This window comes from Taudactylus pleione, unplaced genomic scaffold (genome assembly GCF_031769625.1).
Source record: "Taudactylus pleione unplaced genomic scaffold, aTauple2 ptg000127l, whole genome shotgun sequence".
NCBI lineage: Eukaryota > Metazoa > Chordata > Amphibia > Anura > Myobatrachidae > Taudactylus > Taudactylus pleione.
This window is the reverse complement of record NW_028284529.1, coordinates 15533460-15547387: the sequence shown is the minus strand read 5'-3', so window position 1 is coordinate 15547387 and position 13928 is coordinate 15533460. Positions and strand designations below refer to the sequence as shown.

Here is a 13928-nt window from a genome sequence, read left to right as displayed (position 1 = left end):
TAGGATTCTTTTTGGCAACTCCATCTAAAGATGGCATTGCCCACTCCGGAATGTAATGTCAAAAAAAGATATAGGGTCTCATTCAGACCCGGTCGCCGATGCGCCCGCAACCGGGTCGAGGGTCCCCACAGAGCATGCGCATGACGGAGCCGGCTCCGTCGTGCGCATGCGCGAGACCCGGATAGCGACGGGCGCTCCATCGCTAGGGGTCTCGTAGCAGACGTGGCGAGCTGTCGATGTTGAGTGAACGCTTGCCGTTTGGGGGCGGCCCCACTGACATCATTGATTGATGATGTCAGTGGGGAACTTCCTGCTCAAACAGCAGTCGTAAGCCCCGATGGTCGCGATGGTGATGACCATCGCGACCATCACCCTGATCGCAAGATAAGCTGTGGGTGGTAACCCACAGCTTAGCTTGCGTCCTGGAGGCAGCACTTCAAAACAAGAAGTGCCCGCCCTCATTCAGAGTGAGCGATCGCTTCTTGCGAATGGCTCTGAATGAGGGCCATTGTGCTTACCCTAAATTCAGCAAACGATCGCCTAAGGGCAATGTGTAAAATCTAATACACTGGTGGCACTACAGTCAATGACTGATCTTGTCATAAGTCAAGACCACTAAGGGCTCAAACTGGCCCAATACTGGACTGGGTATGGCCATGCCCCTTAGGGTTTCCTTTGATGAAGACAATGGCATGTCAACTTGGTGAACTGAGACCCATGCCCCAGGTTTCCCCCTGTCCCATTAGATAAATGAATAATTAATATTGGCATCAAATCTGGACTGTCCCATCAAAATCGGGACAGTTTGGAGGTATGAGCTCATGAAAGCTTGATCTACATATTTGTGAAAGTTCTTAATAGATTTTTTTATGTAGCCAACTTGTTTTGATAATGGTCCTTTAATTATAGCTCTCTCACTAATATCAGGTGTATTATTTGGCTAGTTAAAAGCTGTTTTTTTAAATTTAAGTATTCTGCCTTTGACTGCTATTTATTTATTAGTTATATAAGAAAGGATTTCTTCCAAGGCACTGAAGGCCCTTGGTCTTGAAGACTTTTTGTGTGTAAGAAGTTCCTTGTAATTTATCATGGATTCTGACTAGCCACATCCAGCTCCAAGATGCCATTTGAACAGACTTTTCATAAGGAAACAAATCTAGTGGATGTCTAAAAGCGTTCAGCATATTTATTTAAAATAACTACCGCAGCATACACAAAGTCAAAAAAGATGTGAATACAAACTTCACAGATAAAATAACATTAAAGAAAATAACCATGTAACCCACAAGAGACTTGTAAAGGTTTACACCAACAAATGAGAATGACTGGGAAAGGGATGTGAAGCAATGTGGTTCAGACTGTATAGCTGTTTAAATTCTTTCCTTAATTTCCGCCTAGATCATTTGAAGTGGTGAGCTCATCTATTGCAAAACACCAGATTCTAGCTGGATCACTAGACAGCCCAAGTTCCCTTGTCTCTTTCACTCACACCCGGACTTCTTCATCCACTATGTAAACATATATCCAGACAATTTTAAACAGTAAGCCATTTAGACGTACTGCTTCTGACGACCTGTTCAAACTTCATAGTGCCGTTTAGAATAAAGTAGGTAAATAAATAAGGGATGAGATAAGTGATTCTATGTATAATAAACATGCTGTGCCTTTTATCTGGGACAATAACAAGGAAATGTAAAACAAGTGGGTGCATAGTACGAATTGCTTATGTTTTCAAAGATATTCTGTTCTTTTTAGGTTCTAATAAACTGAAAAAAATGTTTTCTTGTGTGTCCTGCTGCCATGTTAGTTTCTGGTCTGTTCCGATGTTGTCTATACTAGACATATAGCCGAAATTCCTGCCCTTTCCTTTAATCAAAAACTTCCATTAACGTCTTGATCTACTGGAAATTACCGATGTCAAGTAATTTGCACAGTTGCAATCTCAATAAAGTATTCCTACTCGTGATTTTTATAAGTATCTTCGTGTTGGGCATTTCCTTCAAACTTTGCAAACCAGTCTCATGACCATAGTCCTTCCCATTCTCTATACTTTCCACACTGTCCTCTCCCTCTTCAACAGGTGCTATCTCAAAATGGGACAGATAACTTATGGTCCCTAATGAAGCAGACAAACTACTGGTTAAAACCAAATTTGAAGAAGTTCTGCACATTTCCTTTTCAGGTAAAGAGTGAGAGAAGATTTTTGAGAATGTTTTTTAAATGTCTAAATGCATTAATCATTCAGAAATGCTCATAAAAATAATACAAAGAATATATATCTTACACCTGAACACATGCATAGGTTTTGGCCCAACACCTCTTGGTTCTGTTAGAGAAATTGTTAGAAGACCAGCACCGGAATCCCAACATGGCTGAAGATGCCGACACTGGAATCCCAACAGCCGGCATCCCAATCATAAGTATAGCAGGGTCAGGTAGGTGTTAGCCATGGGGGGGGAGGGTTAGGTTTAGGCACCCCGGGGGAAGTTAGGGTTAGGCTGTGGGAGAGGGAAGGCTAGGGTTAGGCTCCAGACAGGGGAGGTTAGGGATAAGCACTAAGTGGGGATGGTTAGGCACTAAAGGGGAGGGTTAGGCACTTACCGGGAGGGCTAGGGTGCGGGGTAGGGAGGGTTAGTGTTAGGGTGCAGGAAAGGGGGGTTAGGGGGTAAATAGGGCAGGGGAACACCACTTACTGTTCCCCTGTTGGGATTGTAGGCATCAGAATGCCGCTGTCAGTCTACTGACAGTCGGCATCCAAACTGTTTGGATATCATACCGATTCCATACCTGTAATCACATTGCAGATATTTAATTGGTCACATTCTTATTGCTACCAGATCAGCTATTGTCCAATACTGGAAAAATCCTGATCCCCTGGTCCTTTCTAGGATTGTAGCATATGTACAAAAGAATTATGATGTGGGTTTAAGTACTTCACTTCCACGGCCTCTCCACTGCTTAAATGGAGGTTATGGTTTGACTATTTCTCTAAACCCAAGCCGTTATTGGATGCAGCAATAGAGAATGTCTCTCTCATGATTTGTGGTATATAACCTGGAGTTTTGTTCACTCTTCCTCCACGCTTTGTTTTACATTTGTATTTTTTTTTATCCTTTGTTTCTGTAGTTTCATTGTCTCTGGATTACTCCCCCCCTCCCTCTCTTGTCTATTATTATTACTATTATTATTATTTGTTATATACTGTATCTGTCATTTACTATTTCTTGTATCGTAGCTGAGGTTGGCTATTTTTTCTAAATATTAATAAAGTTAAACCTTCAAGTTGAAAAAAAAAACTTCCATTAAGGTATATTCTCAGTTTACTTATGACATTGGTTTATTTTTACTTCTGTTACCGGTTTGTTTTTTTCATAAAGTGAAACTTATCATATAAACTATGCCTATGATTAAAGTCTGCATTACAGGTAAGAAGGTATTCAGTTTGGTAGCACCTATTGCCATAAGTTAGTGGTATCGCTAAAACCAGAGGACTGTGGTTATGTCCTTGAGAAGAATGGCGGAATGTATCTGGAGGTTTCCAAGTGTAATTTAGTTGTATTTAACACCGTGTGTGTGTACCACATGACTGATAAAACGTCCTTTAATTTGTATTGTGAAAAGTGCCTAGTTCTCCAACTTGACAAAGGAAACTCCCTGTGATTGAATGAATCTCAATGAAGTTGCAGTTAAAGAACTGGTTACAATGAATGTAGTAACATAATCACTGCTTGTCCTGATTATACCCATTGCCTATGCAAAGCAGATTGCTGACCAATTATACACTTTTAAGCTATCACAATACTACTTTTGTTCTCAGACATTGGTAGAATGTAAATTTTGTAGGGGTTATATTTACCTGGTGGATTCTTGGCAGGATCATTGTGGCTTGGGCTTCCTGATTGTCCAGGATCTGTAAAGAAATCAGAAGAAAAGGTAAGTGTTTTGTGTGTTACAAGCATTAAGAGGTTTTTGTGTTTTTTTTTTTCTTTCAGAATGTTGATGAACTGTTGAAAGTAGATGAACAGACGCAATTTCCCTTGTTTCGCTAGACAAACGTGTGGAGTAGATTTCTAGGTACAGATGAGTTGATTACATTGTATAAGAAGCTTTGCATAATTAGACTTTCACATTAATTACTCTTTCACATGACACAATATAAACCTCTAATTCAATCCCCCAAAAAAAAGAAAGGAGAAAAAAAAAAAAAAAAGAGTAAAAAACAGGAAGAGCAAGAGGCTGAATACGCTCCATGCATCTAACCGAGAGGTTCTCAGGAGCAAATTGCTGGATTCAGTGGTTAAAATACTATAACATCTTATCACTAAAATAGTTTTACATATTCCCTTCATGCATTGCTTTACTGTCCATAGAATTCTTACTGAATCAGCTTAAAAAAGACATGAGTAAGACCTAAGCAACCTATAGATAGCAGTTATAGCACCGAGAAAGAATTACTTGAGGTAAGTGTATTAGACAGAACACATTGCATTACAAAAATAATGTAACACTGCTGCCATGTACCTGAAGGCTAGGAAAAATTAACCGATGACACTGAAACCACTGGTTTCTATTTTCATAGATGTTTATCTGCGTTGTACTAGCATTAAAAGTCAGATAAACTGCATTACATTAACACCACTGGGTATGAGGCCTCAAACAGCCTACTCTTCCAAAGACTTCATAATAGCCTCTGTTGACAGATATAATGCTTTAATGGGATCAACATATTTATATTAACATTGAAACTTAAGTTTGCATAGTTGCACATTATCAGATGCCACTTTCCCCCAAGAATGGTTGGCATCTCAGTTATTTATTTAATTCAGATATCAAAATAGTAAATGTATGAATTGGTATTTCTACATTTATCTTCTGCTCCACTGAGGTTGGGCAATGATGCACAGACTAAGCTGCATTGTGGCCTGGGCATCTCCACCTGCCAGTTTCTGGAATGACAGAACAGTCAGCTGTGGAAGTGAGCCTGAATGTGTGTCCGTGGACGTGCTGAGGTAAGGGCACAGAGGGAGGAGACCATCTGCCTTTGCTAGGCAGCCATTCATTTCTGGATTTAACAGCTGCGAAATAGCAGTGCCCAGAAGGACAGAAACGTGCAGCCTGAGAGAGACAGAGAAGACCATGGGTATAAGAATTGGCACTGCCTACTATTTTTCCCAGGGAATAAAGGCTCTCTCCAGATGTCTGGGTGGCACATAAAGAAGGAATGCAGTAAGATTTCCTTGTGGCAAATTAAGAGAGGATGAGGGTGCCAAGGCCTGATTAACTATTGCAGTGCAAAATGCCAAAATGTAATATGGTCATAAGATGGTTACCAATTTTCTGCAACTATGAGAGGAATGATATGTTACAAACAGATGCAATCAAGTGTTTCTATTAATCATTCTATCATATCTAAGGATTAAGCTAAATGCTCCGACCCTATGCCAGTGATGCTATGAAATTAGTTTACGGCTTACAGCAATAAAAAAAGTATTATTTTATTTTTTTACTAGTAGAGTCTATCTGCTGTAATAGTAAATCACAAATGCATACATTATACAGTGCATTCTGTTATTTATTTCCAACTTAAATCTGTCCGTTCCAACTCCACCCCATTTTACTAACTAAAGTCTCCAGTGAACTAACAATGCAATATAGCAATGCTTTATTGTACCGTTGGTTAAGGTTATGATGACCTCAAACGGCTTTTCTTTCCATTTTTAATAGCTTATTGTTAAAACCACATGTGCTCAAGACGTCTGCTTATACAAGTTTGACAGCATTTTCTTTAGCATTTATTAATTGTTTGCTAAAATAGCTTTGTAAACACAGTGGCAAGATCTCTATATGACTGGTTTCCATGTCTTTCACAATCACGTAATGTGTGGGAAAATGCTGTACACGTTCTTTGTGCCTCATAAGTAATCAAACTATTTCTTGTACAAGATCATCTAGACTTTGAGAAGTTTACAATAAAGCGTGTTACCCCATAGTTCTCGGGAAAGGGTGTCTACACACTACATACAATGCAGTTAGCCTTAAACACAAAGGAGTACTTTTATTTCAGAAACCACTTTACACATGCACAATACAAATCTCATAGAAAAAAAGAAACTGGTAAAAAAATATTTTGGACCAATGACATTATATCGGTAACATTACTCATAGTCTTCATGCTGCTAAAGCACAACATTGGGGAATAATATGTTGGTACATCATAACTTTTAAAAAAATGTCCTAATTCAAAGCCCTTACTTTGTTTTAGTTTTATTTTCCTATTTTATAGTTTGCACTATGCACCCTTTGTTTACTATCAGGTGCAAGAAACAGAAAGAAACACATAACCCCCAATAAAAAATCATTGCGAGTTAATGGCATTCCATATGTATGTTCTGATAAATGTCCTCATTTTACATATGGTTATTTGCAACCTAATTATTCTGTATATTTCTAGAATAAACTGGGTGTGGTATATGATGTCGACATTCAGGATGTCGACTTTCACTCTGCTGGCAGCATAATGGCACATTCAGAATGTCAACATGTAACATGTCAACATTAACATGTTGACACTGATAATGGGATTTCAATCGTAAGCCTAACCCTAATAGCAGCGTAACCATTATTGCAACCTAACTTTAATTTTAGCCCAACCCTAATTAAAGCCTAAACCTAAAATCATGTGTCAACATTCACAATGTCGACATTATGAGTGTCAACATTGTGAATACCAACATGTTGACATCCTAATCATTCAGATCATACAGACATTAAGGTGTTGATATTTAAAATACCCAAAAAAATATCTTTGCAAAATGTTTAAATAAAATTAGTATTTAAGCCATGTATAATAGAGGGAGGGTAGTTTTTCTGAGTGGACTGTCATACAAGTAGCAAATGTGATTTTAATGCTTACAACAATATGCATTTAGGGAATATTAAGGTCAGTCTGTTATTCATGACTCTTTCACATTGCTTTTGTCATATTGCTAAACATATGAAAATAAAATAAAAAAAAATGACACATTAGTTTTCCCACCATTGTATTTTAAAACTTTAAAGATATAATTAAAACGCAGAATAAACTAATTCTCATGTATTAGCCCATTTTCCACGTACGAACGCTAAGGTGTTCCAGTTTAAAGCTGAATAAATAAGTTTCGATTAAATTAATGATTCTATATGCTTTAAACGGCTGTACTAAATATTATGTAAGAAATATCCTTTTCTGCTACTTGTGTTACAACAGAGAAGGAAAATAATTGAATGAAAAAAAAAAAGTTTAAATACTTCAAACAACAAAGTGCTGTAAAGTCCAGATCATAATGGTACGTAATACAAAGCATAGATAGAACATTTTAATTACAATATTAATAAATATTAATTACTTATCTATTTATATATTGCACATATATTCAACAGCGCTTTACAGAGAATATCCATTGACATCAGTCCCTGCCGCAATGGAGCTTACAATCTATGCTCCCTACCACATGCACACACACTTACATTTATTGGGAGCCAATTAACCTCAGAGTATATTTTTGGAGTGAGGGTGGAAACCCATGCAAGCAGGGGGAGGATATACAAACTCCACACAGTTAGGGCCATTGTGGGAATGGAACCCAAGCCCTAAGTGCTGTGAGGCAGTAATGCTAACCATTATACCATCCACGCTGCCATATCATTTGTTATTGACAAAATAGCAGTTTTATATAACAAAAGAGGCTGAAAATTGATATCAAGCCTAACGCATAATTGCTTATAGTAATAAACTTTTTGAGTATTGGTCACATCAGCTTCATGAAAATAGGTAAAAATGCATGAACATTAATTGGGTACTTTAGTGAATGATTGACTGGTGCCAAATATATCAAATCTATCTGACTGGTTTCAATAAAGTCCAAAACCACTCTGTCCACAGCACCCAACCCTCAGGGAGGGTCCCAAACAGTAGTTTTCCTCAGGACTTCATGGTTCATCGCACAGCCTCAGCTGAATTGTGCCATTAAGTGAGGTGGGTAGGATCCCGGACGCTGGTTTACTCTTTGGGGAGTTTCCCAGACATTTCAGGAGAATAGGAGAAAATGTGCAATCTCTGAGTGCAGCTTTAAAGAGTTTTCATTTTGCTTTATTCTGATTCACACAAAATATAATTTTAGTACATCTTTACAATAAACATATAAAGTGTTTTTTTTTCTTTTAAATACATGCTAGCAAGACAGCAAAAGGACAGATAATATAGCGTACTTGTTATCTGACAAACTAAATTGTAATAATAGTAAACAGCATTACACTTTGAAGAGTATTAATAGCATCAGAAACACATGCCACTCTGCATGGCATAGTCTTTCCAGTGAGCCAGCTTCGCAGCCAAAAATGTAAAAAGCAAACATTCATAATAGCACTTGAACCCACTACCATTACTAAAAGAGAACAACATGGGCAGGAAAAATAAATTTACTATATCATTACATGTGTTTTCCAACAAGCCAGTCACAATATGCTGGCTACAACCCACTATACTCGCCGCCCCCTCCATAACCTAAGTTTTAACTCTACTAAACTGAATAATGCTATTTCAGGAACAAGCATGGCACTAATCCTGAGGAAAGAGATACAGGACATACACACCACATGCCAAGTATTTCTAACCTCAAATGTCATGTGTAGCAGAGGTACATTTCACCAATCTAGTTAGAGTAAGCAAAGTAGTTGAAACAGATCAACTCCACTCTGTTGTATAACGTTCAAACCAAGTGGAAACACTGCATTTCCTCATGGCAGATATGGGTCTGTGTAATGGATTCTTTTCTGTATTTTCCATCATAAGATACAGCCACTTTACAAGTCCATCAGACCCTACCAATTAATCTAAAGGCGGGTATCCACTTATAGATATACAAACAAGAGCACGATTACGGCCTTTGCAATTGTGCTATCGTTTGTATATCTAGTTATGTGCCTAGACTGAACGTTCACTCGTTCAGTCCAGGGACATCCATCATCCCTGCACATGCTGAACCTGATATATGTACCTCCCACTTTTTAAGGGGCCAAAAGTAATGGGACAAACTAAACAATCCTAAATCTAACTTTCACTTTTTAATACTTTGTTGCAAATCCTTTGCAGGCAATTACAGCCTGAAGTCTGGAACGCATAGACATCACCAGACGCTGGGTTTCATCCCTGGTAATGCTCTGCCAGGCCTCTACTGCAAATGTCTTCAGTTCCTGCTTGTTCTTGGGGCATTTCCCTTCAGTTTTGTCTTCATCAAGTGAAATGCATGCTCAATCGGATTCAGGTCAGGGGATTGACTTGGCCATTGCATAACATTCCACTTTTTAGCCTTACAAAAGTTTTTGGTTGCTTTTGCAGTATGCTTCGGGTCATTGTCCATCTGCACTGTGAAGCGCTGTCCAATGAGTTCTGAAGCATTTGACTGAATATGAGCATATAATATTGCCCGAACACTTCAGAATTCATTCTGCTGCTTTTGTCAGCAGTCACATCATCAATAAATACAAGGGAACCAGTTCCATTGGTAGCCATACATATCCACACCATGACACTACCACCACCATGCTTCACTGATGAGGTGGTATGTTTTGGATCATGAGCAGTTCCTTTCCTTCTCTTCCCATCACTCTGGTACAAGTTGATCTTTGTCTCATCTGTCCATAGGATGTTGTTCCAGAACTGTAATCGTTTTTTTAGATGTTGTTTGGCAAACTCTAATCTGGTCTTCCTGTTTTTGAGGCTCACCAATGGTTTACATCTTGTGGTGAACCCTCTATATTCACTCTTGTGAAGTCTTGTCTTGATTGTTGACTTTGACACACATACACCTACCTCCTGGAGAGTGTTCTTGATTTGGCCAACTGTTGTGAAGGGGTTTTTCTTCACCAGGGAAATAATTCTTCTGTCATCCACCACAGTTGTTGTTGCTGAGCTCTCCAGTGCGTTCTTTCTTTTTAAGAATGTTCCAAACAGTTGATTTGGACACACCTAATGTTTTTGCTATCTCTCTGATGGGTTTGTTTTGATTTTTCATCCTAATGATGGCTTGCTTCACTGATAATGACAGCTCTTTGGATCTCATATTGAGAGTCGACAGCAACTGATTCCAAATGCAAATGTCACACCTAGAATCAACTCCAGACCTTTTACCTGCTTAATTGATAATGAAATAACGAGGGAATAGCCCACAACTGTCCATGAAATAGCTTTTGAGTTGATAGTCCCATTACTTTTGGCCCCTTAAAAAGTGGGAGGCACATATAGAAACTGTTGTAATTCCTACACCGCTTACCTGATTTGGATGTAATTACCCTCAAATTAAATCTGAAAGTCTGCAGTTAAATCACATCTTGTTTGTTTCATTTCAAAGTCATTGTGGTGGTGAATAGGGGCCAAAATATGAAAATTCTGTCAATGTCCCAATATTTATGCACCTGACTGTATATACTATTTACACTTTGCAGGCATATAAGATTACAAGCACACACACTAAATAATTTTATATATATATATATATATATATATATACACAGACACACATACATTATATATATATATATATATATATATATATATACACACATTTTTTTTTTTTTTTTTTTCCCACTGTATTTCTGGAAAAATAGGTTCAGGAACTGTGGGTGAAGCTGCTGGGGGTAGAGCTATAGAAAAACAATTATATATACAGTATATATAATATATACATATTGATAGTATTTAGAAATGAAGGCACTCAAAAGGGACTTTAAAAATAAAACTTAACTTATGGAATATACATTTTGTCCCATAACATTACATCATGTTCCTGCTGAAAAATAGCACCGTGTATGTGTAATTATAACATATATACATATACATATGAATATGAGGAAGCATTAAAAGGTAATGACATACTCAAGATGTTGGTAAAATAGTTTACAGCTGCTTCTTAATGCACCAAGGGTTCACCTATGTAATAGGCCCATATTGTTTTTACTTACATGGTGATATAGGATGTTGGCATTGGGTGAAAACTTGAGGCATGTGAACTACCCTCCACATACTTAGCCAAATTTTTTTTTTCGTTCAGCATGAAGGGTACACATACACTTGGTTATTCTTGATTCCTAGGAGGCAGGGAACGCCCTACTTTTTTTTTTGTTTTGTTCACGTGCCCTGCATTGGAGGTGAATACAGAGCTTTAGTTCCTAGTTTTATTTTTGGTATCACATCTAATACAACACAGACTGCACTGTCAAAGCCTTCCAGCTCTCAGCTTATCTTGCTGCTACATACTCCTTCCTCCCCGCCTACTCCATTTTAGTCACACCTGTTTGTCTGCCCCTTCCCTTTAGAATGTAAGCTCTTATGAGCAGGGCCCTCTACCTCTTGTGCTTCTCCTTTCATCTACTTCTTACTCCCAACTAGGGCACCTAACAGTTGGTTACTTTGCTTTGTTGCTTATCTGGGTGTTATGGTCGCTAATGTAGCAATGTATATTATTCATGTTCCTTGTCCTGTATTGTATAGTACTGTAAGTCACTGGTCAACCTATTTGTACTTTGTAAGGCGCTGCGGAACACTTGTGGCGCCATATAAATAAATGATAATAATAATATACACACACACATAGAGATAGATAGATAAAATTGTGAGGGATTATTTATGTAGTAACATTTATTCATATATCACCACCATTGATGAATTGTCTGGTCACAACTTCCCATCTGACGTGCTTTTGGTTCAAGTCAATGATTTTAGCTAGTTGATGTATACCCAGCACGATATCGCCTGCGATGGGGCTCAGCATGCGGCAAGTGCACTTGCCGATGCCGGGTCCGATGGGGAGGAGTTACGTGTCATGTTGCATTCTGCAGCATTGCATCATTGGCAACAACCCCCATTGGCCCTGCAGCAGGGACGACGGGCAATGTGGGTAGCGACCCGCGGGAGTGCGCATATCATGGGTACATACTAGATGATGTACCCGGTGTGTCGCTCCGATCTGACAACATACAGTCTAGTGTATACCCAGCTTAAGAATGTAGAAGAAATATGGGACAACGCAGTGAACAACTATTGAAAGAGAAAACATAAATGTGTTTTACAAATCATCTGATTCTATTCCCAAAGCTGATTAGCGTTTCAGTGATTAGGTTTGTATTTATTTCAGGCTAGACCACCTGCCACAGTTATACCCCTTTTACACCAAAGTCCCAAGTCTGACCCGGGATTTGTAACACTCTTCCAAACCGGGTCAGACCCCTCTCACACTGTGGCGCCGACTCAGGTTATTCCCGGGTTGGCGCCGTTCAAACTGCGCCCGTGTGCAGTGGAATTTTTCTGCCAGCACTTGGGAAATATGGATCTCCCCAGCTGTATTCGGGACCGGGGTCGGATGACCTGGATTACCCGTTTACACTTAACACGGTCACTGGACCTGGTTTGTTTTTTTGTTTTTTTTTACCCTTTTACACTAAGACCCGACCCGTTTCGAAGCGGCAGTGTAAACGGGGTATTAGATACTACTGTAAGCATACACAGCCTATGGTCAATTAAAAAGGGTCTAAGGGAATAGACACAACATTATTAGGGAAATAATCTAAATCTATATGATTATGTATGAAATATTGTTTTTTGTGTATTTACAGACAATATATTATTTTAATTAAGTTCACGGCGCCAAGATTATTTTGCTATTTGCAATGTGTCATAGGAAAATAACATTTGTATCGTTACACATCGGTGAATGTAATGATAAATGATGTACAGTAGGTGAGGCTCAAGTGTAATTCAACTTAAAATATTAAAATACGCCGCCTTATCATTAAAAGAATGGTGGTGTGACTTTTCTGTGACTCCATTTCTTGGCATAGAGAAATGGGACATAAAATTTATTTTTGGTCATTATATTATATACTACTATAATCAATTGTTACATCTGCCAATGCTTGAGCTAATATGTAATAAAATAAAATGTCTTAAAAAGTGTGTAAGAAAATTAAACATTGCAGGCACTTTATAGTGCAAAGGATCTTATTATTCTTACTATATCTATAGCACTAGGCGATACATTTCAGCATTGTCTGCCTAACATATACAAAATCAATATTTCTTTAGGGAAGCAATGTAAAACTTATAAATCACCATGATCACTCACAGGTTAAACAGTTAAGGAGCAAGTACAGAGTACATTGTATGTGCACATTACAGCAGTTCAATAATTTGAATGGGTGCTTTAAAACTCCAGCATTTGGATTGTCAATGGCACAGGTGATTTGGCCCGCTCTGAGCTGACCAATACTGTAATATGTTCTTGGCAATGTGTACTTGGCACTCTCCCTTCCATCCTCAGCCAGTAGACTGAGGAAGACAGGAAGTGCAGAGCTGGTCCTGTCTCCTTGGCAGCTAGACTGGCAACAGGGTGAAGAGCCATATCACTGCCAAACCTGAATCAGTAGGGAAGCCCAGCTTGCTGGCAAGCAGCAATCGACTGTGTAACACCCTGATCTCAGGATTCCCAATCTAGGGAAATGCCAAGGTCAGAGCTCTCTTCTGTTGTTTGAACTGCCAGCTATTCATACATACTTTTATTTCGGCTTTCAACTGGTTTGTTTGCTACAAACTGACAGACATGGACATTTATAGACTACGGTGGTCCAGATTTCCAGCATGAAACTTACAGTAGATACATGGCTACTAGCAAAACTAAGGACATAATAAATAGCATTAATATATACTGCATAATTTATGTGACTATTTATGTGAGTAATGTTAGACTAGTGTCAGAATTCATTGATTTCCCATTCTGTATACCACAGATTAATGATGACATACAAAGATGTCCAGATCTCTAAGCATCAGAAATAATGAAGTGGTAGTTAATGCCAACATATTGCCATTCATAAGTTGGTTTCCATGAGTACCCATA

The 13928-nt window shown here is 38.5% G+C and overlaps 1 protein-coding gene across 5 annotated transcripts in view; it reads right to left on the bottom strand.

Moving 5' to 3' along the window:
- NFIB (nuclear factor I B) overlaps nt 1–13928 on the bottom strand; it is a 255877-nt gene that overhangs the window by 128716 nt on the left and 113233 nt on the right. For all 5 annotated transcript variants that reach the window (XM_088472630.1, XM_088472631.1, XM_088472633.1 and 2 more), the window contains exon 3: nt 3857–3910. In XM_088472630.1, the coding sequence (XP_088328756.1) occupies nt 3857–3910 (54 nt within the window). The remainder of the gene's footprint in view (nt 1–3856; nt 3911–13928) is intronic.